The following is a 24,884-nucleotide window of genomic DNA, read 5'->3' on the forward strand; positions in this document are numbered from 1 at the left end:
GCGAGCTGATAAGAGAAAAGCGCGCAGTGGATTGAGCGCGCCCCGGTCGAGCGCATCAGACAGACGTCAGTGGAAAATTTGTAGTTCAGTCGGATGTCAATGGCAAAGAAAGTAAAACGAGGCATGTAGCTTATTATTAACGTTAACTGACCAGACGTTAATAATAAGATAGAGATAGAGAGCGAGAGGGAGAGAGCGCGCGCACTTCTGTTGAATGCTCTTGATTGCTGATTGTTCACTCAGCACGTGTTATTTGGATTAAAACGAAATCGTTTATGTAACTAAAACATGAACTGTTACATTATTTATGTTCAACGAGTGGTTGCTTGCATTATTACAGGACATTTGCAGGTCAAGAAGTTACATGAACTTCAAACATCCAAAGCGCGCGCCCCGAAAACCAGCGTCTCAGTGCGCGAATACTGAATTGAAGTCTTTCACGTCTTGCGCTTGCACGGATGAATTCACACAAAACTATGTAAAAACGCCCGTCTTGGCGAGTATCCTAATAAACAAAGTCTGTTATATCTCAAGTGAACAGACGGTTTATTCAAATGGGGTCCGTGCGTTCGGTCTTAAAGGGGCAGCAGTTTAATTAATCTGCGGCTGTGTTTTAATGTTAATCAAACAAAGGACAATTAAATTACTCACTGCTCTTGACTAAATAGGCTACCTTTTTTTAACTTTACAAAAAGATCCATCTATATTTAATTTATACAGTAATGAATATGCAGTGCAATAAATATATTTAATAAACAAATTAAGATTACATTTAATAAACAACTAATATGATTGATATTCTTTTGGTTTCTCTACCAATACGTTTAAAAATTACAAATGCATGAATTAAAAATTAATTGAAAATTAAAAATACAGGTATCGGTTATGGTATCGGTATCAGTGAGTTCCAAAAATGAAAGTATCTGTATCGGACTCGGGCTGGAAAAAGTGGTATCGGTGCATCCCTACTAGTTGTAAATCTTTGCTGCATCAACCATTAACTTGTTTAAAATGATCTTTCCCTCAGCTTCGCGGACACAAGCGCGCACCGTCTGACACTAGCGTCGGCAGCTCTGAAGACGAGAAGCTTCCCCAGTCGCCGTCCACCTTGGAGTCTGTTCCTGAAAAGATCGAGGAAGTCGCTACACCTAAGCTACCAGATGCTAATATTATAGCTGGAAAAAAGAAGGAAGAAGAACCTCTGAAGGTGGACGAGAACCACATCCGGGATGTAACAGTACCTGGATCCAAGGAGCAAGCTGTGAAAGAAGAGTCTCAAGGACCTAAAGCTGAAGAAAAGGCTGTAGAAGCAGAGGTTGTTCTTCCAGAGACTCCTGCTGACACCACAGTCCAGAGGGTGGAGCAACCAGCCAAACCTGATGGAGAGAAACTGGAGGAGAAAAAGGAGGCGGTGGACAACGGTGAGCTCAAAAAGGAAGTGTCTGCTTCAGACATGGCTTCAGTGGAGACTCCAACTGAGCCCACTAAACAAGCTAAGCCAGTGAGAGAAGTAGAGAAGGCTGAGGAAAAGGAGAAACCTGCCATGGCGGAGAAACAAAGCCCAGTGAAGCCTAGGTATATGAAGAAGCAAGACTCCGACTCGGGAATAAGTTCGACGGCTGACAGCAGCAGCATAGACCTGAACTTATCCATCTCCAGCTTTATTAGCAAGTCCAAGGAGCCAGGAACCATCTCTCAACAGGTGAGGAACGCCTGCTAAAAGCTGTCATTACTTTATACTCGCTAGTCACTAGACAATAGAAGATCACAAGATTAGTGTGGAGTCAGTATAGTCTCTGTTTTAAAGTTCAGTTTTTAAAATAAGGAATAATCGAAACAACGTGTCTTTCTAATAATTCATTGGCCCGGAGTCAATTATTCCGTGATTGCTACACCTCAAAACATTGTTCAGATATTCTATTTTAAGACATTAGTAAGTTTTTTGGCCTTAAGTGTGTGTTCATACTTGGCATGTTTGGTTGGATTAAAACGAACTCTGGTGCGATGGCTCTGTTATTGTGGTTCATTTGATTAAGTGTGAACGCTGCCATCTGAACCCTGGCACATCAAACAAGCAGAGCGAGACGCTGAAAAGATAAGTCTCGATCCGCTTCCGTTCCAAACGAACTCTGGTGCAGTTTGAATCATATATGAATGCAACACGGATCAAAGACATGTAAACCAACCAAAACCGGGACATGATGTCACAAGATGCGAATCTAAACAGGACAGAATTCTCAAGCACACGATTTTTCTCGTCATAGTCGCGATGTGTTGCTCATCACAGTTCAGTACAGGTGTCAGAACCACGTTTCCTCACAGTGTGTGTGTGTGTGTGTGTGTGTGTGTGTGTGTGTGTGTGTGTGTGTGTGTGTGAGAGAGACGGAGGGATTCCTGCCGCTGTTTTAACTCATTTACTCATTTAACTCACTTGTTCTCTGCTGGTCAAAATACCATCATATGTAGGCTACGCACATACAGCGAGCGCATTTATCTCAGAACACAGCATTGTTTTGGATGTTTGGCAAATTCTGTCGCAAAATATGCGTAATAAAAGCTGACCAATCAGGTTGTGAATATATCCCTATGCCTTTAGGTTTGGTATCTTAAGGTTTGGTGTTAAAATGCCAATGTGAATGCTAAGCCGACCAAGGCTAAAAAAAAAATGTTGGTCCGAACCAAGCAAACCGAACTACAAGTGTGAACGCTCTAAAACGCTCTTGTGTGTGGGACTAATTTCTTAAGCATCTCAATCAGGGCTCGGTTGCTAATTCCAAAACGTCATTTTAGATATGTTGATTTATATGCTGTTATTTGAGAGAGAGGGAAAGGGATTGATTAAGCAATTAAAATGTATAAATATTACAATTATAAAATAGATATAGTGAATTATTAATTTAGTGAATATTTCTATAGGCTAAAAATGTATTGTAAATATTATTAGTTAATATTGAGTGGAAAAATGGAAAAATGTATTTATTTATACTGAGTTTAAGTTTTAACATTTTAAATCTATAGGCTAAAATAAATTATAAAATTATAAAAATGTATTGTGAATTATTAATTTATCAAAAGTTTGTGTAAAATGACATGCCTTGATTTTATTTATTTATTTACTTTTTGAATCTTTAGGCTACGAATTAATTCAAATGATTTAATTTTGTTGTTGCAGTATTTCCACACAGTATTACATCTCGAATGTTTTGTTGTTGTTGTTCTAGGACAACAAGAGGCAGAAAAAAACTCTGAAAAAGACTCGCAAGTTCATTGTGGATGGTGTGGAAGTGAGCGTGACGACATCCAAGATCATCACAGACAATGACACCAAAAGCGAGGAGATGAGATTCCTCCGGTGAGCCATCAGCTGTTTAACTGCTCTGAGACACTTTGCATGTTTGCCTCATGTTTGCATCATATTTGCATTCATCTGTAAAACTTTAGTTCTGCCTGTTTCATGTTGTGGCAGAAATGTTCTAGTACAAGCTTCTGCCTCTTCTCATTCTTATAGCAACATCACCTGTTTTGGTAAATGCACACAGACTGGTAGTTTAAGTGTCCAATCATCTCTCACGGCTGGGTAAAAGCGGTGTTGGGCTGTTTTCATACCACAAAGCGACAAAAAGTTTCCTGTGCAGTGTTTATTAGTACAGATAACTTTTACAGATAACTGCCCCTTATTCCATCACCAGATGTGTGAAAGGGAAATCAAGCTGAGTAATACTTCCTGTTCCTGCCTGGGAAAGCTTTCTGCTAGACTGGATAATGCCTTTTTTTTAATTTTTTTTTTAGAAAAGCTCAGCAGTTTTCAACCTTAAACAGATTTTTCTCCATTTCAATTTAAAACAATTTATGAATTATTATTACTATTATTATTTGGTTATCCTAAACTTATTGCCATTATAAAAAAAAGTCTGGGACTAAGAAAGCAATGAAAATACAGTCATAGTCTTTAAAGTAATGATAGTAAATAAAGTAAAAAAAACAATCCTATTTACCTACTTAATGCATGATTCCAGTTTATACTTAAAAATGTCACATTTCATAAGTAAAATGGGTTGTGAATGCTGTTTAATGTTGACTTTGGAATAAGTAATAAAATACCATTTTACTCCGTGATGTTTCTAAATTGGCATTTGCTGGTGGATTTAAAGATTAAAGGGTTAATTCACCCAATAATTCAAATTCTGTCATCAATTACTCGCCCTCGTGTCGATCCAAGCCAGTAAGACTTTCATTCATCTTCGGAACTCAAATGAAGATCCTTTAAGGAAATCTGAGAGCTCAGATGTCATCAAAAATATCTTAATTTGTGTTCCGAAGATGAATGAAAGTCTTATGGGTTTGGAACGTCATGAGGTTGAGTAATTAATGACAGAACTCAACATTTTTTGAAATTGGACATTGCTTTACTGCGTAGATGGTGCTTTAAAGCCTTTTAGGATAACACATTTTGTGATAACTTCACATTTGGAACAACTTGGTTAGACATATGGCTTTGTTTTTCCAAGCAATTTCTAGTCCAAATTATTTGTAAATATATATTTTGTATAAAATAAAAATGTTTAGTTCAGTACATTTGCTCAACAGTAAACTTAAACATCTATAACTTTTTTTTACGCTTTCATTAATTTTCACAGTTAACAGGTTAAACACCATAGGTGAGTCTGCTGTTGGATCAGTGTAAAACGATTGCTAAATGTGTGTGTTCCAGGCGTCAGGAGCTGAGGGAACTGAGACTTCTGCAGAAAGAGGAGCAGAGAGCCCAAACTCAGCTCACCAACAAACTCCAGCAGCAGAGGGAGCAGATCTACAGACGCTTCGAACAGGAAGTCACGGTGAGCCAGAACAAACAAAGACATTAAGATCGGAAGCGCTGTTTCATTGATGAAACGGGATCATATCAAGGGTCCAATATCAATCAAGGACACAGAAGGAAAGAATGCTGAATTCCAGGGAAAAAATATATACAATCAGACAACTCTTCACTGGGATCATCTTTAAAATGGCGTCTTGAATCCACATAATCAACCAAAAGATACTCTGCTCATGTGATTATTATTTTAAAGGTTTTTGTTTTTACATTAATAACTTTAATTAGGTGCTTAAACCTTGATTGCTTTCCTGAGACTAGTGGTGATGCCAATCCCAGAAACACTGGCAGGACTCTGACCGAATTACATCACATGCTTAACAGCTTCATTATTTTTGGAGTGTGTAATCCGTGTCTGACTATTAAGGGGAGGTCAGTATTTGAATCCACCTGACATTGTGCCTGTTAACCTGGTCAACAATCCAATCATATTTCCTGTGCATTATTTTTATGCTAGCTAAGAAAACTGAATTAATTTGAACTAAACTTTGGTTGTCATCAGGCAAAGATCTCCAGATTCTCTTTTTTCTTGTCAAATAATTTTACATTTGTGGTGCAAAATATTGGTGTTTATTCAAATATATATTTTTATGCATGTCTGTTTTTTATTTATTTCAGTTTTTTTGAATGGCTCTATTCTTGTAGATCTGCTTTATAATTTCTGTGTTTTCTTGTCTCACTAGAGTAAGAAGCGTCAGTATGATACGGAGGTGGAGAATATGGAACGGCAGCAGAAACAGACCATCGAGCGCCTGGAGCAGGAACACACCGATCGTCTCCGAGACGAAGCCAAACGCATTAAAGCTGAGCAGGACAAAGAGCTCTCCAAGTTTCAGAGCACGCTCAAGAACCACAAGAAAGAGGTATGGAAGAGTTTAGGATCTTTCCAGAAAAAGCATTCTGTTGAATTTAAACAAACTAATGGATCTGGGGGGAAAAATAACATGATTTTATTTTTATAAGAATCCGTTTACATGTGATTTAACTGACTGTACCTCACAGGATGTGTAGGTCATGTGATGACAGTCTCACCAGCGCCGCCCTGCAGGACGTAAGCGGCATGTCTGTTGACTGTGTGCTGTGAGACATGAAATCTGCTTTCCTTTACTTTCCTTCCTTTTTACAATCAGTGTTTGGTCTCAAATGCAGGAGTTTAGCCAGTATTAAACCACACAGATGGTTAAGGCGGTTTCATTCTTCTTTTCAACAGTAATGTCGGAATGGAAATTGCGATAGTCTTTTCTTCCCTATTGTGATGTTTATTGTGATATAATTGAAATGGCTTCTCGAATAAGAAAAAATAGGGCGGGACTTGATTTTGTCCATGGGGAATTGATTGGGTGGTTTGCTATTGGTAGATCTCATGTGAGTGACAGGTTGCTCCACCCTCACGCCACTAAACCTCATCAAGTCAAGTCAAGAATATTTGTATAGCGCTTTTCACAATACAGATTGTATGAAAGCTGCTTCACAGTATTAAATTAAAATAATAATAAAACGTCCATGTTTTGTAATGCTAATCAATAGTATTATTCATTGATTAATTAAATTGAATATCCCCAACTGAGCAAGCCAAAGGCAACAGTGGCAAGGAAACGAAAAACTCCATCAGGTGACCTAATGGTGACCTAAAACTCCATCAGGTGACCTAATGGTGATCTAAAACTCCATCAGGTGACCTAATGGTGATCTAAAACTCCATCAGGTGACCTAATGGTGATCTAAAACTCCATCAGGTGACCTAATGGTGATCTAAAACTCCATCAGGTGACCTAATGGTGATCTAAAACTCCATCAGGTGACCTAATGGAGAAAAAAAAAAACCTTCGGAGAACCCAGGCTCAGTCAGGGGCCAGTTCTCCTCTGGCGGTTATGAACTAGAGGCCGGATTTAAAGAAGAACTCCGGCGCAAAATGAACCTTTGGTCTAATTACACATTGTTACCTAGTCAACCGTTGTCTGAGATTTGTTTTCATGATTATCGAATGTAAATAGTTTTATCTCTAAAAACAGTTTAGCCTATAACGCTAGTATAACGCTAGTATATTGGGCATAGAGTAATGACAACTGTCTGGACACTGACAAAGTTCTCAATGCTTAGGTTTAAAGGTAGGGACCCTCATTATGCTACCGTGTTAGTGTGGGGCTATTTTGAGCCTTGTTAGTGGTATTAACAAGCGATTTTTATTTGTCATTACTCTATGCCCAATATACTAGCGTTATACTAGCGTTATAGGCTAAACTGTTTTTAGAGATAAAACTATTTACATTCGATAATCATGAAAACAAATCTCAGATAACGGTTGACTAGGTAACAATGTGTAATTAGACCAAAGGTTAATTTTGCGCTGGAGTTCTCCTTTAACTGTAAGATTAAAAAATGTATATGAATGCCTGGCTAAAGAGATGCGTCTTCAGTCTAGTTTTGAACTGGGAGAGCGACTCTGAGCAACGAACAGTATCAGGAAGGCTATTCCAGAGTTTAGGAGCTAGATGTGAGAATGCTCTCCCTCCTTTGGTGGACCTAGATATCCTAGGTATAACCAAAAGCCTCGAATTTAGTGATCTTAAAGAGCGCGATGGATTATAGGGCGATAGAAGATCCGTTAAATAGACTGGAGCTAAGCCGTTTAGGGCTTTATAAGTCAGTAACAATACCTTATAATTAATACGGAACTTTATAGGTAACCAATGTAGTGATGATAAGATCGGTGTTATATGATCATATTTTCTTGATCTAGTAAGAACTCTAGCGAGATCTTCAGAGGAGATCTTCAGTTTTTTGTGGACTAAAATGGTTCACTTTTTCTGTTGAGGACGCACTGTCAAAAGTGCCCTCTCCTCTTTCAAAGTGAATGTGTGCTAGTAGTTAATGTTGTGTTTGTGTTTAAAGGAGCAGGAGTTTCTTCAGAAGCAGCAGCAGGATCTGGACAGCGCTCTGAAGAAGATCATTCAGCAGCACAAACATGAGCTGGCCACGATCGAGAGAGACTGCCTCAACAACAAGCAGCAGCTCCTGAGAGGTCAGACTGGACATTCCCACTCAATGTTATCCTTAAGTCTCATTCTCATCCTCCCCAATGGATTGTTTACAGCTTTTGCTGTGTTTGCAGTTCTGAATATTCTCTCTAGTCAGCTGTTTGTGTGGTGAGCAACAACATCCCACAGTATTAGAGATCTAATATACTGCACACTGCAGTTTTTTTTTTTTTTTTTTTTGAAAGAAATTAACACTTTTATTCAGCAAGGAATTAAATTGCTCAAAAGTGACGGTAAAAAAACATTGATAATGTTACAAAAGATTTCTATTTCAAGTAAATGCTGTTCTTTTGAACTTTATATTCATCAACATATCCTGAATTTGTTTTTATTACGGCTTACACAAAAATATTAAGCAAGCACATTCTTTTTTGAAAATTGATAATACACAGAAATGTTTCTTGAGCATCAAATCAGCACATTAGAATGATTTCTGAAGGATCATGTGACGCTGAAGACTGGAGTAATGATGCTGACAAAGAGAGCAAAAGAGGCTTCTTTCAAAAACATCAAAACAATATAAAATATATATTTTCAAAACCTGGTAGACTAAAAAAGCTAAAAAAGCAAAGCCAAAAATCTGAACAAGTTGTGTTTCAAATTTTAGGTCAACATTTTCAGACCTTTTTTCTAAAATAATTGAATGGATGCTATCTTTTGAACTCTCGGCATGAAAACAAACTGAGGTTTCTACCATTCTTTCATGATTTTTCATGTTCATCACTATTTCAAAATAAAGGTCTGAGCACACCTTAGGAGTATGAAAATATTCTTGTTGCAAATTGATAAATTACGGCTCCTCTGTAATTTATTTTGAAAATCAGTCACCAAATATGACCAAGTAAACTAGAGATTGTAAGCTTTCAAATGATATATAGTTTGTCAAGATTAGTTTATGTTTAGTATAGGATATTACTGTTTTAAATATGTAATGGCAATGCCAATATAATTGAAGTTTAATAACACAAGTTACATTTTCATCAATAAAGTTGTGATGCATACATTTGTAGCATTTTAAAGTACTGCTTGTAGTTTTATATTTATTTTTAACTTTAGACCATCAGAGAATTTTAATATCAGCCATAACATGAAAACAATCATCGGCTCATATCCGATAATTTAAAGTAGTTTTAATATCAACACATACCAATTTGGCAAAAGCTGTTTCCATCCACCTATTTTAATGCAAATTTTTGGATATCGCATAAAAACATGCTGGATGCAACTGCCAAGATGTGCATAAAAAACTTGTGCGTACAATTGAGGGAGATATACAATTTTATTTGATAAATCCCAAATAAATCCCTTGTTGCGCAACAGAGAAATCATGTGACTTTGCCTCAACAGAGGATGTGATTGGATAACTGGACTAACCAGCGGACCGATTTCATTGCACAGCGTCTCAAATGTTGGTTTGGTTGGTCTGAAATCCCTGAGCCAAAGTCTGTCATCCGAATGATTTGGTACGACTTCCCAGAAGCGTTCCCAACATCAGGCATCCGAACCCAAGATATCATGACAGCATTTGTTACTTTTAAAGTAATTTATGATAGAGGGAAAAAAAGCCATTTTTATTACAGATATTTAGAATTTCCCAAGAATGATTTTGTTCTCTTGAACACATGGGACGCAAATGTTTTATGTGATATTCAACTTTTGAGCTTTGTTAAATTCACAACATTGGGTAGAAACTTGTGCTATAGTTACCTTACCATGTGCTCTGGTACTGGGCTAGCTTTTGTCACACAGGGTGACAAACTTTAAAAACAAAGTTCAGTTGATTTAACTTAGTTCTTCCTGATTCTTGTAGCCAGAGAAGCCGCCATGTGGGAGCTGGAAGAGCGCCACCTACAGGAAAAACACCAGCTGCACAAGCAGCAGCTGAAAGACCAGTACTTCATGCAAAGACACCAGCTGCTCAAAAGACACGAGAAGGTTACTTCAGTTCCCACATCAGCCTTATATGTGCACTTCCGGTTGCTATTGCTGTATTGCTTTAACTCTGAGTGTGTTTCTCTACAGGAAATGGAGCAGATGCACAGGTATAACCAGCGTCTGATGGAGGAGATGAAGAGCAAACAGACTCAAGAGAGAACCAGACTGCCTAAGATCCAGCGCAGTGATGCTAAAACCCGCATGGCCATGTTCAAAAAGAGTCTGCGCATCACAAACACAGGGGTCACGCCGGAACTGGAACGTGAGAGGGTCAAACAGGTCAGAGGTCATATCGGGTTCAGGCTTAAAGGTGCAGTGATTGCTGATTTCTGATTCCTGCTGTTGAAAGTGGATCGGATCAACACAGTGGTAGCCAATCAGCAGTAAGGGGGCGTGTCCACTCACGATGGGGGAGGAAAGAGAGTGAGATTTGAAGTAAGACTGTAGAAAGAGAGATGGCTGAACGACTTTACAAAAGAGAAAAGTTCAGAGGAAAAAAGAAGGGTTATGATCAGGCATGAGCTTTAGTACCGTATTTTCCGGACTGTAAGTCGCTCCGGAGTATAAGTCGCATCAGTCATAAAATGCGTCATGAAGAGGAAAAAAACATATATAAGTCGCACCGGACTATAAGTTATTTAGAAATTTATTTCACAAAATCCAAGTCCAAGAAAAGACATTTAATCTGGAAAGGCAATCTTCCGAGCCCGATATTTCCCCCCGCTATACTCGGGCCGGGCCCGTGATCTAGAGACGTGCGGCGCGGGACTAGATTTGATGGCCGAGTGCGAGCGCGGGCGGTAGCCTAATGCACTCACTATGTGTGTGTGGGCTGCGGGAGAATGAAACGATTAAAATATAAATATATATGAATGAAACATATAAAAACGAATAAATTATTATTAATCTGTTGCAGAAATGCAACAAGAAGAACTAAAACAAAATAGAAACGATTTACAGGCCAGAGTTTCTATTTGTAACATGTTTGCAGCGTTGAGAGATGTAGCCAATCACAGACATATGTGTTGATTTCTTGAACGCAATGGCCAATCAGAAGCATTTAAGATAGAATCCCCTCACCGCTCAAAACTGACTTTTTGTTCAGTGCTGAATTCTGCATGCTGGCAAATCCTCGGATTATAAAAGATATTATGAAAGATTCATTATGCAGTCAGCTTCATTGATAATAACAGAGATGTATGAGATCGCGATGAACTGACTTTTTAAGAATTATTTAGAGAGCGCGCATTCATGGTGGCAAACCACCCTGCTTGCTTTTATGTTAAATTAACAGTGGATTGTGAATGTTAATGCTTTAATAACATAATTTATCAGGAGCATTTATGCTGATGTGTATGGCGACACGTAGGCTAACACAAAGTTAAGTTACACAGAGTTACCCGCTGATTGTTTAATGTTTATGGGCGATGTAAGACACTGGTGCCGCGACGCTAAGCTCCTGGCTGTTCTAGAAAGGAGACTGATCCAATGCTACAAAGATGTTTAACGGCTAAAGTCCGTAGTCAACGCACAGGGACAAAAATAAATAAATATTTTCACAGAGTAAAGTCTTCTCTACGAAATGCAAGAGATCGCACGGGCGCCTCCGCGTCCTGTTTATATGTCTGCTATATTTGCTTCTTATTTATTAATGGGTTAGGGTTAGGGTTAGGCAATTGGTTGATGAAACATTGATTAAAATTAAGATACAATTTATACAAAATGAAATTCGATTTAAAGAAAGGCTTTTTTACAAAACAAATCTTAATAAAGTGGTCAAAATAATCTCTGACCCATTTTATGATCCTAGTCATGCTGTTCACTTTTCATATACCGGTAATCAACATAGATTAAATTAAAATAATAAAATAACATTATATTATGTACACATAAATATGGAATATAATTTATTACTGCCTGATGATAATTTGACTATTTCAAAGTGTGCTCGTTTTTTTTCTGAGGTAACAACATTTAACTCATTTAAGTCGGTCTAGCAAAAAATGTAAACTGTACTGTTCTTAGTGTAGTTTATTTTTAGAGCCACTAGGTGGTGCTAGTCCATGTATATTTTTGATGTTGTCAGAGAAAGTAACCTCTGACCTTAATTGCAGCCATCTTGTTTACTCAGTTGATGTAAAGCAGTCACACGGTTAAAGCAGATTAATCTCTTCATCATCTTTGCAATCATTTATAGAAGCTTTGTCTGTAAGTATGCGTTTACTAGTTTTTCATCTTTTGTTGGAATTAGTGCTAATAATTTTAGGATAAAATTGATATTAAGAGAGACTTTTCAGTACGATGTTACATGCATCTAGATTATTATTGTGTTTATTATATTCAGTTATACCTTAAGCGAACTGTTACAATTATTAATGTACAGTCTTTAGAGAATTATTTCTCCCTTTTTTCTGTATTTCAGTTTTACTCTGTTTCACTTGCATTAGAAGTGGTGGAGTCAATAAATCCATGCTTCAGTTCAACTTTCTTGTGGAAAGAGTCATCTGTCTGCCTAGTTGAAGAAGGGGAACTCTTTTACGAGGGCAGAATAGTAAAAAGACAATTAACGTTGAATGCTGCATCAGTGAATGGGATTTCAAGCTCTGCTTTCACCTCAGAATGTCATCGAAAGAGAAACATAGTCTGAAAACCAGATCAGTGTCTTCACGATCAAGACATTCAGGCAAGTCTGCAGCAAGCGTGGCTGCATTGGAGGCTCGTGCAAAGGCAGAAGCAGCACTGACTAGAGCCACATATGCACAAAAGGAGATAGAAGTGAGAGTGAAGCAAGCTCAAGTACAAGCTCAGCTTAAAGTAGAGGAGACTCGTTTAGAGGCTACACTGAATGCTCTCCATCATGAAAGCGAAGCAGAAGCTGCTGCAGCAGAGGCATTAGTGTTTGAGACAGCTACGGATACCGGGGAAATAGAACAGCAATCTGAAAGCAAAGAGCATCATTCTTCACACGATTCATTGCAAAGGACTAAGAAATATGTAGAAGATCAGCATAGATATAATAAAGATATGCAGATACCAATGCTTGCAGAAACCTCTGTTCCTAATACTGAACACAAGCCGCTAACTCCATTCTGTGTTGACCAGCCACAGCCCGATTCCTTCAAACAGAATAGTCCTTTTCAGGACTTGCCAGAGAGACAGCGTCCTACTCGTGTTCTCACTCACACAGAGACACCCCTCAGCTGCCACACCATGCATACTCATGCTGAAGCAGTCAAACATGCAGGCGGGAACACATCTCAGTTTAATTCCGCATTGCACGATGCATCAGCTCCAAGACACAACATTAAATTGACAAGCCACTCACCCTCACATCACAATGAGTCTCATACTGCTCACTCAAACGTATTTGAACTCGCAAAGTTCCTGGCTCGTCGTGATCTTCTGACAGGTGGACTCTCAAGGTTTAATGATAAGCCTGAGAACTACTGGGCATGGAAGTCTAGCTTTTGCAATGCTATTGAAGGACTCGATCTTAAGCCTAGTGAAGAACTCGACCTGCTCATAAAGTGGCTCGGCCCTGATTCTACTGAGCACGCAAGACGCATTAGGTCGGTTCACATACATTATCCAGACATTGGCCTCAGCATGGTCTGGAAGCGGCTAGAGGAATGTTATGGCTCTGCCGAAGCCATGGAGGCAGCGCTCTTTAACAAACTTGAGCATTTCCCAAAGCTGTCTACCAAGGACCCTCAACGTCTCAGAGAGTTAGGAGACCTACTTCTTGAGCTACAGGCAGCCAAAGCAGAAGGTTATCTGCCTGGCTTGACCTTCCTGGATACTGCACGTGGCCTCAGCTCTGTTTTAGAAAAACTCCCATATAGCCTACAGGAGAAATGGATGTTGCAGGGAACTCGTTATAAACAAGAGAATGGTGTCAGCTTCCCCCCTTTTTCATTCTTCTGCGATTTCATTCGTTGTGAAGCCCGCATGAGAAATGATCATAGCTTTAACATGAGCATGCACACCGTTGCACCATCTAAAGGTGAGAGATTCTTATCAAAGACAATCAGAGCTCCGGTTACAGTTCACAAAACAGAAATAGACAATGCCACACAGAAGGATGAATCTAACAAGACAAGTGACAACCTCAACAGACAATGTCCAATACATAAAAAGCCACATCCCCTCAGAAAGTGTAGAGGTTTTAGGGAAAAGACCTTGCAGGAACGGAAAGATTACCTCCGAGAGAATTCCATATGCTTTAGATGCTGCTCCTCAACCACACACCAGGCAAAGGACTGTAAGGTGTTAATTCAGTGCTCTGAATGCAATAGCGACAAGCATATAGCTGCACTTCACTATGGCCCAGCACCCTGGTCAAAAAAGGAAAATAACAGCCCCTCTACAAGCTATGGCGGGGAGCAAGAAGAGTTGCCTCCCTCCCCAATCGCTACAACCACCTGCACAGAAGTGTGTGGAGATCACAACAGTGGAAAGTCCTGCTCAAAGATCTGCCTGGTAAATGTGTACCTGAAAGGTGAGCCTCAGAACAAACAAAGGGTTTATGCAATCATAGATGATCAGAGTAATCGATCTCTGGCGAGATCGGCCTTCTTCGAGATGTTTGATGTTGCAGACAATGCAGCACCTTACACACTTAGGACGTGTGCAGGTGTCACGGAGGCTGAAGGGCGTAGAGCTGAAGGATTTATGGTGGAGTCCTTTGATGAAAAGACATGCCTAGCTCTTCCATCACTCATTGAATGCAACCTCATCCCAAACAACAGAGCAGAGATTCCTACTCCAGAGGCAGCACAATACCACAACCACTTAAGATCAGTAGCCTCCAAAATTCCATGTCTAGATCCCAAGGCCAAAATCCTGCTTCTTCTCGGAAGAGACCTCATTCAGGCGCACAAGGTGCTGGAGCAATGCAACGGACCACATCATGCTCCCTTTGCTCAGAGGTTGGCCCTTGGGTGGGTGATAGTTGGAGATGTATGCCTTAATGGAGCTCACAAGCCTTCATCAGTGGATGTTTTCAAAACTCATGTTTTAGGAAATGGGCGTCCCAGCTACATGAGTCCATGTCCAAACAGTATGCATGTGAAGGACTGTTTCAACCATCATGATGAGCCACAGAAATTCTCCACCCTGAACCTTAAACAGAGAAGCTTGCCCATACATGATGAATGTCCCATAGGTGAATCAGTTTTTTGCAACACAAAGAATGACGACAAACCAGCTCCCTCTATGGATGACCTTGTCTTCCTGAAGATTATGGAAAGAGAGTTTCATCAGGATGAGTCAAATAGCTGGGTTGCCCCACTTCCGTTCCGTAGCCCACGGCAACGCCTCCCTAACAACAAGTTTCAGGCCAGCAACCGGCTCACCTTACTGACTCGCAAGCTTAAAAAACACCCTGAGGTAAAGGAGCACTTTGTTGATTTTATGCATAAGATACTTGAGAATGGGCATGCAGAGTTGGCACCACGATTACAGAATGATGAAGAGTGCTGGTATCTGCCAATGTTCGGGGTGTACCATCCAAAGAAGCCTGGCCAGATAAGAGTAGTGTTCGACTCTAGTGCTCGACATGAAGGTGTATCTTTAAATGATGTCCTCCTTACTGGCCCTAATGTAAACAATAGTCTCTTGGGGGTCCTACTGCGGTTCAGGAAGGATCGTGTGGCAGTGATGGCTGATATCCAGCAAATGTTCCATTCCTTCGTGGTCACAAATGAGCATCGGAACTTTCTACGCTTCCTTTGGTATGACAACAACGACTTAAACAACAAGGTATTGGAGTACCAGATGCGAGTACATGTTTTTGGTAATAGCCCGTCACCAGCAGTTGCAATATATGGGCTCAGGAGAGCTGCCCTCTCAGGTGAGAAAGACTATGGACCAGAGGCAAGGCACTTTGTGGAAAGGAACTTTTATGTGGATGATGGCCTTACTTCCCTCCCCACAGAAGAGGAAGCCATCAAACTGCTCAAAGCCACCCAGGAAATGCTGGCTCAGTCTAATTTACATCTTCACAAGATTGCCTCCAACAAAGTGGAAGTCATGAAAGCATTTCCTCCAGAGGACCTTGCAAAGGAGTTAAAGAATCTAGATCTGAGCACTGGCCTCCCACCAGTTCACAGAAGTTTGGGGGTGAGCTGGGATTTGTCTGAGGATATGTTCATTTTCCAGGTTGCAGACCAGGTGAGACCTTACACCAGACGTGGGGTCCTGTCAACGATTAACAGTTTGTTTGACCCAATTGGGTTTGCTGCACCTGTTGTCCTTCAGGGAAGACTCCTGCTCAGAGCACTTACCACAGGGTCTTGTGACTGGGATGCACCTCTGCCTGATGAGAAATATAAGGAATGGAAGATTTGGAGAGATTCATTAAAAGAGCTGGAGTATGTCAAAATTCCCCGCACATATGCTACTATCTCTCTCTGTCAAACACAAAGCAAAGAGATGTGTGTCTTCTGTGATGCTTCTACAAATGCTATTGCAGCTGTTGCTTACATCAGGGTTACCAATATGAGCGGTAATGTAGAAGTTGGCTTCATGTTTGGTAAGGCTAAACTAGCTCCGCGACCTGAGATCACTGTCCCCAGACTTGAGCTGTGTGCAGCTGTTCTAGCTGTGGAAATAGCTGAAACCATTGAAGATGAGATTGACACCAAGCTGGATGCTGTAACATTCTATTCTGACAGTAAGGTCGTCTTAGGCTACATTTGCAATAAATCCAGGAAATTCTATGTGTATGTCAACAACAGAGTGCAAAGGATACGGAAATCTACATGCCCTGAGCAGTGGAAATACGTACCTACCGATCAAAACCCTGCCGACCATGCCACAAGATCAGTTTCGGCAGCTGACCTTCCCCGTAGCATGTGGTTGACTGGTCCGACATTCTTGACTAAAACAACACTGCCTGAAACTCGCATGGGTCTCTTTGGTATGATAAACCCTGAAGTAGACATTGAAGTACGTCCTCAAGTCACTTCTTGTGCTACACATACTGCAAGAAAGAAGTTAAACCCCAAACGGTTTGAAAGATTCTCAAGCTGGCGATCACTGACTCATGCAATAGCAAGACTTGTGCACATAACCCACTCCTTCAAGCAGGATAGTAACAAGAGTACTTGCAGGGGCTGGCATATATGTGACATGCCCTGCTCAGTTCAAGATTTAGAAAAGGCCAAGTCTGTTATCATCCACAGCTTACAAACAGAAGCCTTCTCTGAGGAATTGAAATGCCTTCAAGCAAGCACAGTGATTTCCAAGCAGAGCCCTCTCTTTAAACTATCCCCCTACATTGACAGTTTTGGCGTACTCAGGGTTGGCGGACGCCTTTCAGAAGCAAACCTTGGGAGAGATGAAGTGTGTCCTCTAATTCTCCCTGGTCGTTGTCACATCACATCACTACTGATTCAACATTATCATAAACAGGTCGAACATCAGGGACGCATCTTCACTGAGGGTGCAGTGAGAGAGGCTGGTTTCTGGATCATAGGGGGTAAGAGACGCATCAGTAGTATGATCTTTCAATGTGTTCAGTGTCGCAGACTGCGGGGAAAGATTTCGACTCAGAAGATGTCTGACCTACCTCCTGAACGGCTTAGTATGGACCCTCCATTCTCCTTTGTAGGGTTGGATGTTTTCGGGCCTTGGATGGTGACCTCACGTCGAACTAGAGGAGGACAAGCAAACTCCAAACGCTGGGCAGTGCTGTTTACATGTATGAGCACTAGGGCCATACATATCGAAGTCATTGAGTCGATGGATAGCTCCAGCTTCATAAATGCTCTCCGCAGATTCTTCGCTGTTCGAGGTCCGGCAAAGCAGTTGCGGTCGGACTGTGGCACCAACTTTGTTGGAGCATGCAAGGAGTTGAAGATGGAGCCAGTCACAAAAGACAGAAAGGTACAAGAGTATCTGAGTGAAAATGGATGTACTTGGGTGTTCAACTCTCCTCACTCATCTCACATGGGTGGAAGTTGGGAACGTATGATCGGAGTCTCAAGGCGGATCCTTGAATCCATGCTACAAGGTCTTGGACCATCAAAGTTGTCCCATGAGGTTTTGACAACCTTCATGGCTGAAGTCACAGCCATAGTAAATGCTCGTCCTCTGGTACCTGTATCTACAGATCCTGAAGCTCCATTTATTCTGACCCCAGCAACTCTACTCACTCAAAAGACTTCTGTAGTTCCTTCTCCATCAGGTGAATTTGGTGAAAAGGACCTCTTCAGTCGCCAGTGGAGGCAAGTCCAAAGCTTGGCCAATACATTCTGGCATCGCTGGAGAAAGGAATATCTCGCAACCTTACAAGGCCGTAGAAAATGGCAGAACGAGAGCTCCAATCTTCAAGTGGGAGATGTTGTGCTATTGAAAAACAGTCAAGCCAAAAGGAATGACTGGCCCATGGGAATAGTATTGAAGACATTTCCCGGGAGAGATGGGAGAGTGAGGAAAGTTGAGGTCAAGGTGGTCAAAGAGGGATCATCTAAGGTGTTTCTGCGACCTATATCAGACATTGTCTTACTGTTGTCTCCTGAGACTGAATAGACAAGTTTAATTATGTTTAATGATGGCATCTTAACAGATACCAGACGGGGAGTGTACTGTTCTTAGTGTAGTTTATTTTTAGAGCCACTAGGTGGTGCTAGTCCATGTATATTTTTGATGTTGTCAGAGAAAGTAACCTCTGACCTTAATTGCAGCCATCTTGTTTACTCAGTTGATGTAAAGCAGTCACACGGTTAAAGCAGATTAATCTCTTCATCATCTTTGCAATCATTTATAGAAGCTTTGTCTGTAAGTATGCGTTTACTAGTTTTTCATCTTTTGTTGGAATTAGTGCTAATAATTTTAGGATAAAATTGATATTAAGAGAGACTTTTCAGTACGATGTTACATGCATCTAGATTATTATTGTGTTTATTGGTGGAGTCAATAAATCCATGCTTCAGTTCAACTTTCTTGTGGAAAGAGTCATCTGTCTGCCTAGTTGAAGAAGGGGAACTCTTTTACGAGGGCAGAATATAAACCATAGCCTATATTTCGTTTTACCAGCACTTTATTTAGACATCATTCCATTTCTGTTCTAAATGTGAAATAATAAATGTAATAAACGTGTTCCTTATTATGTTTAATTGCCTTAGCCGTGGGCGCTGGTGTTTGCGTGAAATTCTGTTGTTGGGGGGGTGGGGGATTTAAAGCGGTTTATTTCTATATGGGGGAATTTCCTGCTTTTCAACCACGGTAAGAAAAAATCCATACGTCCCAGCCCTAGTAGACAGTAATGTTTTCTCTTGGTTCATCTCAGTTAGTATGAATTAATTTTGATATATAAGTCGCACCTGACTATAAGTCGCAGGACCAGCAAAACGATGAAAAAAAGTGCGACTTATAGTCCGGAAAATACGGTACTCACGTCAATATCAGAAAAGCGTTCCAGCGCTGGAGAGAGTTAAGCGGGTAGGCCTGAAACCGACGCAGAGGTAACGTCGTTTCTGCTCCATACGCGAGTAACGTTGGTTTTGCCATTTTTCACAGAACCAAGATATGCTTTATGTGCAAGAGTGTCATTGTGTGTCTGGAGCTCCTGGTGACGAACAACAAACTCTAGCTTGTACTCTTGTGTACTGTATGTTCTTTCTTTTTTTGTCGCTTGTTCGTTATCTTCGCTTTAGTTTTCGTGAAGCATTATTTTACTCCGCTTCTACTATGATTAAGTGTGTCTTGCATTGTGTGTTCGTGCATTTTGGAGGCAGAGACATGAAGGGAATGGTGTGTTTCTTGGGTTGATTTCAAATATCAATGGTGTTTCTCAGAAATTGCTTACTGCACCTTTAATGGAATAATTTGTTCTAGTTTACATGAACTTACAAAGTTAATTGTTTCTGCAGAATTATGCAGCAATGTTACAATTCTTGTATGTATTATGATATTAAATTGTGAGATTTGCTAAAATTACTTGACAATGTTATTAAATTATTAGCAAAGATCATCTACAGTCAAATCAAAAATGATTCCGACACCTTATATAATATTTTTATATTTTTTTTTTACTAGTGGGTGCATCACACTATAGTTAATTTATGTAAGTTAGGATAGCAAGGTGTCTGAATAAATTTTGGTTTTACTGTAAATAAATAAAAAATAGGGGAAATTACCATGCTCAATTAAATACCCAATAATTGCTGAATATGGATCAAATATCAATGTGGTACAGATATAGCCTATTATGCATCCCTAAATATTTAAACTTGTTGCACAGATAATTTTCTTCTTGTAGTTAGTGTTTGTGTAGTAATTCTTGTATATTTGTGTGGCCGATGAACAGTTTGCAGCACAGGAGGAGAAGAGACAAAAGAACGAGCGTCTCCATCAACTCCAGAAACATGAGAATCAGATGAGAGACCTGCAGACGCAGTGCGACGCCAACGCCAGGGAACTCCAGCAGCTGCAGGTACACACCGGAGCATTCAGTACAACATGCGTTTTATTGTTCTATAAAACGATTACTCCGGCGTAAAAACGTAACGTGCCTTGTGTGTGTTGTAGAATGAGAAGTGTCACCTGTTGATCGAGCATGAGACTCAGAAGCTGAAGGAGCTGGATGAGGAGCTCAGCGCAGAGCTCAAGGACTGGAGAGAGAAACTCAGACCCCGCAAGAAGGTACGACACTAGTATCGACCCTCAATCACAGTTCTGGAGAGCCGAATCACTCTTCTCGTAATGTTGCACAAAAAGCCTGAAATGCACATTTATATACACTACTGTTCGAAAGTTTGGGGGTCGGTACGATTTTTAAAAATGTTTTTGAAAGAAGTCTCTTATGATCACTAAAATGAAATATTACAATTTGAAATAACTGTTATTTGTTTTATTATATTTTAAAATGTAATTTTAATGTAATTAATGAATTTTCAGCATCATTACTCCAGTCTTCAGTGTCACATGATCCTTCAGAAATCATTCTAACATGCTGATTTGCTGCTCAAGAAACATTTTTTGATTATTATCAATGTTGAAAATATTTTTTCAGCATTCTTTGATGAATATAGAAAGTTCACAAGAACAGCATTTATTTGAAACAGAAATCTTTTGCTACATTATACATGTATTGACTGTCACTTTTGATCAATTTAAAGGATTAGTTCACCTCAAAATGAAAATGTCCTGATAATTTACTCACCCCAACGCCATCCAAGATGTTCAAGTCTTTCTTTCTTCAGTGGAAAAGAAATGACGTTTTTTGAGGAAAACATTTCAGGATTTTTCTCCACACAATGGACTTCAATCGCAACCAACATGTTGAAGTCCAAATCAATGCAGTTTTTAAACGGCTCTGCACGATCCCAGCTGAGGAATAGGTTCTTATCTAGCGAAACGATCGGTCATTTTCTAAAAAAAGCTACAAATGCCCGTCTTGTACCATCTCCGAGATGCGCTACATATTATGTCATCACGTTGGAAAGGTCACGAAAAAAACAAAACAAATAAATAATAAATTAAAACAAAGATGTCGGACGATTTTGAAGTTGGAAAAGAAAATTAGATGAATTTTTTGCCCTTCCCTACCTTTTTGAACCGGAGTACACAGACAGATGACGTGACCCGTGACCTTTCCAATAAGATATTAATTTATTTCTTACGGACCCCAAATGGTTGTGTATTTAATTTTGACTTTTTTATTGGTTATTTTTAATCTTAATTAAACCAATATATTGTAATGTTAAGCAATTAAACTTCATCATAATTCAAAGAAATTTGAACTTTCCATGTAAATTACTGAGACTTTTCAAAGCGGCACTCAATAATTTTTCCCTTATTAAAGATGCCATGTTAAGATCACGTCCAGCCAAATTATTATTTTTTTTAAATCTTGGTAAACGCCCTATTACAGGACTTTCTCACACAGAAATAATTGACCATGGCCGTCTATGAAAAGCTTTTGTGTGATGCTTCATCCACACCCCTAGATGTCAGCAAAACATTACCGAGTGCACCATTAATATTGAACACTTCCACCACGCTTGATTGGTGCATTTACTAAGAACATGAAATCTCTCTGTCCAGGCCCTGGAAGATGAGTTCGCCCGTAAGCTACAGGAGCAGGAAGTGTTCTTCAAAATGACCGGGGAGTCTGCATGCCTTAACCCCTCCACCCAGAGCCGAATCTCAAAGTTCTACCCCGTCCCGACCGTCCACTCCACTGGGTTTTAAAGCACAGAGATGCTGAACTGCTACAGTATGTGACTGAACCTCTGCTGCCTTCTTCCCTCTGATCGCTGCTGTCAGTCAGAACGGAGGGCCGAATTGTTCTAGTAAGCTAGTATTGCTTTAATTTTTATTCTTTTTTAGTTTTATTTAAGCTTTAAATGTGGATTTTCAGTGTGGTTTATGAAAGATAATGTGATTTGATTCTATATGCCACGTAATTCATCTTTTTTTTTTTTTTTATGTTATCTTACCTCTTTTTTTTTTGTCTCAATGTATTAATCATGTGGTTTACTGTGGTATTTTTAGGACTATATTTGCAAACATGGAATGACTGTTCAACTTTGAGCTGATTTGCTCGAGTAAAGAGTCAATGCTTGATGTCACTGGTTATGAGAACCAAGCGAATTATTTAAATATCAAAATCAGTCAGAATAAAGCCATTGATTCTGCCAAGCACATTTTTTTGACCATTCTGATGAAGTTTAATGGCACATTATTTAGAGAAATACATTTTCAGGACATAATGTTTATTCATGATTTCTTGGTTATTTCCTGCATGAATTACAGGATATAAATATATTTTAATTTCCGTTATCTCGCATCACTTTTTGCGAGCTTGGTTTATTATCATAAACGAATTTATACTTTAAGTAGCAGCCATACTCGTTTCTTTGAAGCATTTTAGCATATCAACCACACTGTGTGCAAATATTCTGACATCACTGTGGTAAGAAGTGCATTTGCACTTGCTCTGCTATGCAATGTGAACATGTAGCTGTGGATTAATCATCTCAACTTTACAATTCATCTACAAACTTTAAAGCAAAAGAGCTCAATCTTTTCATAATGTCGATACTGTGTATTCTCCACAAAAAAAAGGCAATTTTTGTGTACTTTTCTGTAAGACTGTATAGAGGATGATGTTTCCTGTGTAAACCGATTTAATTTAATTAGACGAGTGTTGTTTTTAGCATTTTTAGTAAAAGAGTTTTTCTTCATCTAAGTTCACTTTAAAAAAGCAGTTCTAAATGTGTTTACTGAATATACATTTGTGGTGTAGTCCGTAAAAAAACGCACAAAACGACTGTGAAATCTGTGATAAAAAGATGAAAAACATTAAGTTCATGTCATTGATAAAAACCTGAGAGCACTGTTCATGTTTTACTGTAAAGAGAGTGCTGTGCGCCTTCCGATACAGGAATTCCTGCAGGTAGTCACATGATCAGTACTTTTTCTTGATTTTTCTCATGAGGTAAAATGAACAGCACAACAGTTGTAAGATGTATTGTGTTTGTGTCAAATATCAAATCATTGTGATTATAGGAAGCTACTGTAATTAAAACAATTGTGGTGAATAGTTTAGTTGTGTGGGTCTTTGTATTCAAGTGTCTCTCTGTTTATGAATATGAGGCAAATACTTTAGGTATTGAAAGACTGCACACTCATATTACTATGAATGGGAGAAAGTGCAACGCGTAATATATATAGCGAAAGAAGTCCCGCCTTCTAAATAAAATTACCTATCGCCAATTGATTGCAACAGCTCCTGCCATCTTTTTAAGTGCAGCTGATTCTGGAAGTATTTTTTCAATTCATTTTTCCCTTAGGGATTCAAAAATACTCTTTGTTAAAGCGATTTTAAGCTTTTGAAAATCTGACAAAAATTCAAAGGTGCAAAATTACAATCCCATGAAGCATTGCAAACAGCATAATCGAATTAAAAACAATAGAGAAATATAAAACTACTCATTTACGGATTACATTTATAAAAAGTTTATTCCAAAATATTAGTATATACACAAACATGTGGGAGATCGATTCGATTACATAATTCGCAGTGCTTCATGGGAGTGGGCGGAGCTAACAAGATCGTTTTGACTCTCTGATTGGTGTAACAGCTGCCGTTAGAAGCTCCAGTTGCTTTAGAAAGTCTGAGATGCATGTTATGACTCCACACATGTATTGCCTGAAAAACGCTTGTTTTGATTTGAGTTTTTACGAGACGTTGTTTTCAGATTTTCTTGGTGATTTCCAAGTTTAGTCAACAGCTTTCCTGTAGCTCAGTGTTAAGATTGTGGGTTCGATCCCAGGGGATTGCACATACCTATGTATAGGATAATGCAATGTAAGTCGCTTTGGATAAAAGCGTCTGCCAAATATGTAAATGTAAAGCTTTGGAAAATTTGATGTTTCAAATATGGCTGCCGAGTAAAATGACTTGCCTTAAAGGGACTTCAGAAGTCTCAGCTTAAAAACAAACAAAAAAAAACTTTATTTCTCAATTTAAAAGTCAAGCCACATTTGATGCTGTTGAAAGTCTGTAATAATGAAAGTGTTTTAGCACATCAAATGACAAAAAAGCTCATTTTAAACATCCATATCCCCAGATTGTTAAATCCCATGACGAGTAAAAAACAAAATATTTTTTTCTATAAAAACTGAATACATTTTAATTTGTTCTTGTAATTCTTGTAAATTTAATGTGAATATATTTATATTTTGGTAACAAATGATTGTAAAAAAAAATAGAAAAGTCTAAATTAAAATATGTACATGTCATTTTTAAAGCATTAGCTGCTGAAGGCAAACACTGCCGTCTGTCTAAATTCCTGTGCTCCTCCTCCTCCTCCTCTGAGTGATGTATGAAGCCTCGCCTGTGGGGGGAAAAGATTTGTCATGACATTATCATGAAGAAATATACAGTATATTATGATCAATTATATATTTTGTAAACTGGCTCATACCCTTTTCTCCTTTCATTCCTGGGACGCCTGGGAAGCCTCGGACGCCTGGGAAGCCTGAGATGCCAGGATTGTACAATAGTAAAATTTTCAAGTTGAAACAA

The 24,884-nt window shown here is 39.3% G+C and overlaps 2 protein-coding genes across 5 annotated transcripts in view; one reads left to right on the forward strand and one right to left on the reverse strand.

The window, feature by feature from the left end:
- Positions 1 to 22,515, forward strand: part of slkb (STE20-like kinase b) — a 36,948-nt gene extending 14,433 nt beyond the window's left edge. The window contains exons 9-19 of one of the 2 annotated variants that reach the window (XR_013797919.1): positions 1,028 to 1,702; positions 3,222 to 3,352; positions 4,712 to 4,835; positions 5,554 to 5,733; positions 7,764 to 7,893; positions 9,720 to 9,844; positions 9,932 to 10,123; positions 20,157 to 20,282; positions 20,378 to 20,491; positions 21,896 to 22,143; positions 22,346 to 22,467. Coding sequence is in view for 1 of the 2 variants with exons in the window: in XM_079614764.1 (XP_079470890.1) it covers positions 1,028 to 1,702; positions 3,222 to 3,352; positions 4,712 to 4,835; positions 5,554 to 5,733; positions 7,764 to 7,893; positions 9,720 to 9,844; positions 9,932 to 10,123; positions 20,157 to 20,282; positions 20,378 to 20,491; positions 21,896 to 22,042 (1,944 nt within the window). In the remaining variant the exon portion in view is untranslated. Of the gene's footprint in view, positions 1 to 1,027; positions 1,703 to 3,221; positions 3,353 to 4,711; positions 4,836 to 5,553; positions 5,734 to 7,763; positions 7,894 to 9,719; positions 9,845 to 9,931; positions 10,124 to 20,156; positions 20,283 to 20,377; positions 20,492 to 21,895 lie in introns of both variants that reach the window. The other variant, XM_079614764.1, reaches the window with a different exon arrangement.
- An 874-nt stretch (positions 22,516 to 23,389) lies between these two features.
- The window catches only part of col17a1a (collagen, type XVII, alpha 1a), a 28,946-nt gene continuing 27,451 nt past the window's right edge, over positions 23,390 to 24,884 (reverse strand). For all 3 annotated transcript variants that reach the window (XM_079614761.1, XM_079614763.1, XM_079614762.1), the window contains exons 51-52: positions 24,784 to 24,837; positions 23,390 to 24,693 (exon numbers count right to left, since the gene is read on the reverse strand). In XM_079614761.1, coding sequence (XP_079470887.1) covers positions 24,641 to 24,693; positions 24,784 to 24,837 — 107 coding nt within the window. In that variant the 3' untranslated portion in view covers positions 23,390 to 24,640. The remainder of the gene's footprint in view (positions 24,694 to 24,783; positions 24,838 to 24,884) is intronic.

Source organism: Phoxinus phoxinus (assembly GCF_949152265.1).
Source record: "Phoxinus phoxinus genome assembly, chromosome: 6".
NCBI classification, from domain to species: domain Eukaryota; kingdom Metazoa; phylum Chordata; class Actinopteri; order Cypriniformes; family Leuciscidae; genus Phoxinus; species Phoxinus phoxinus.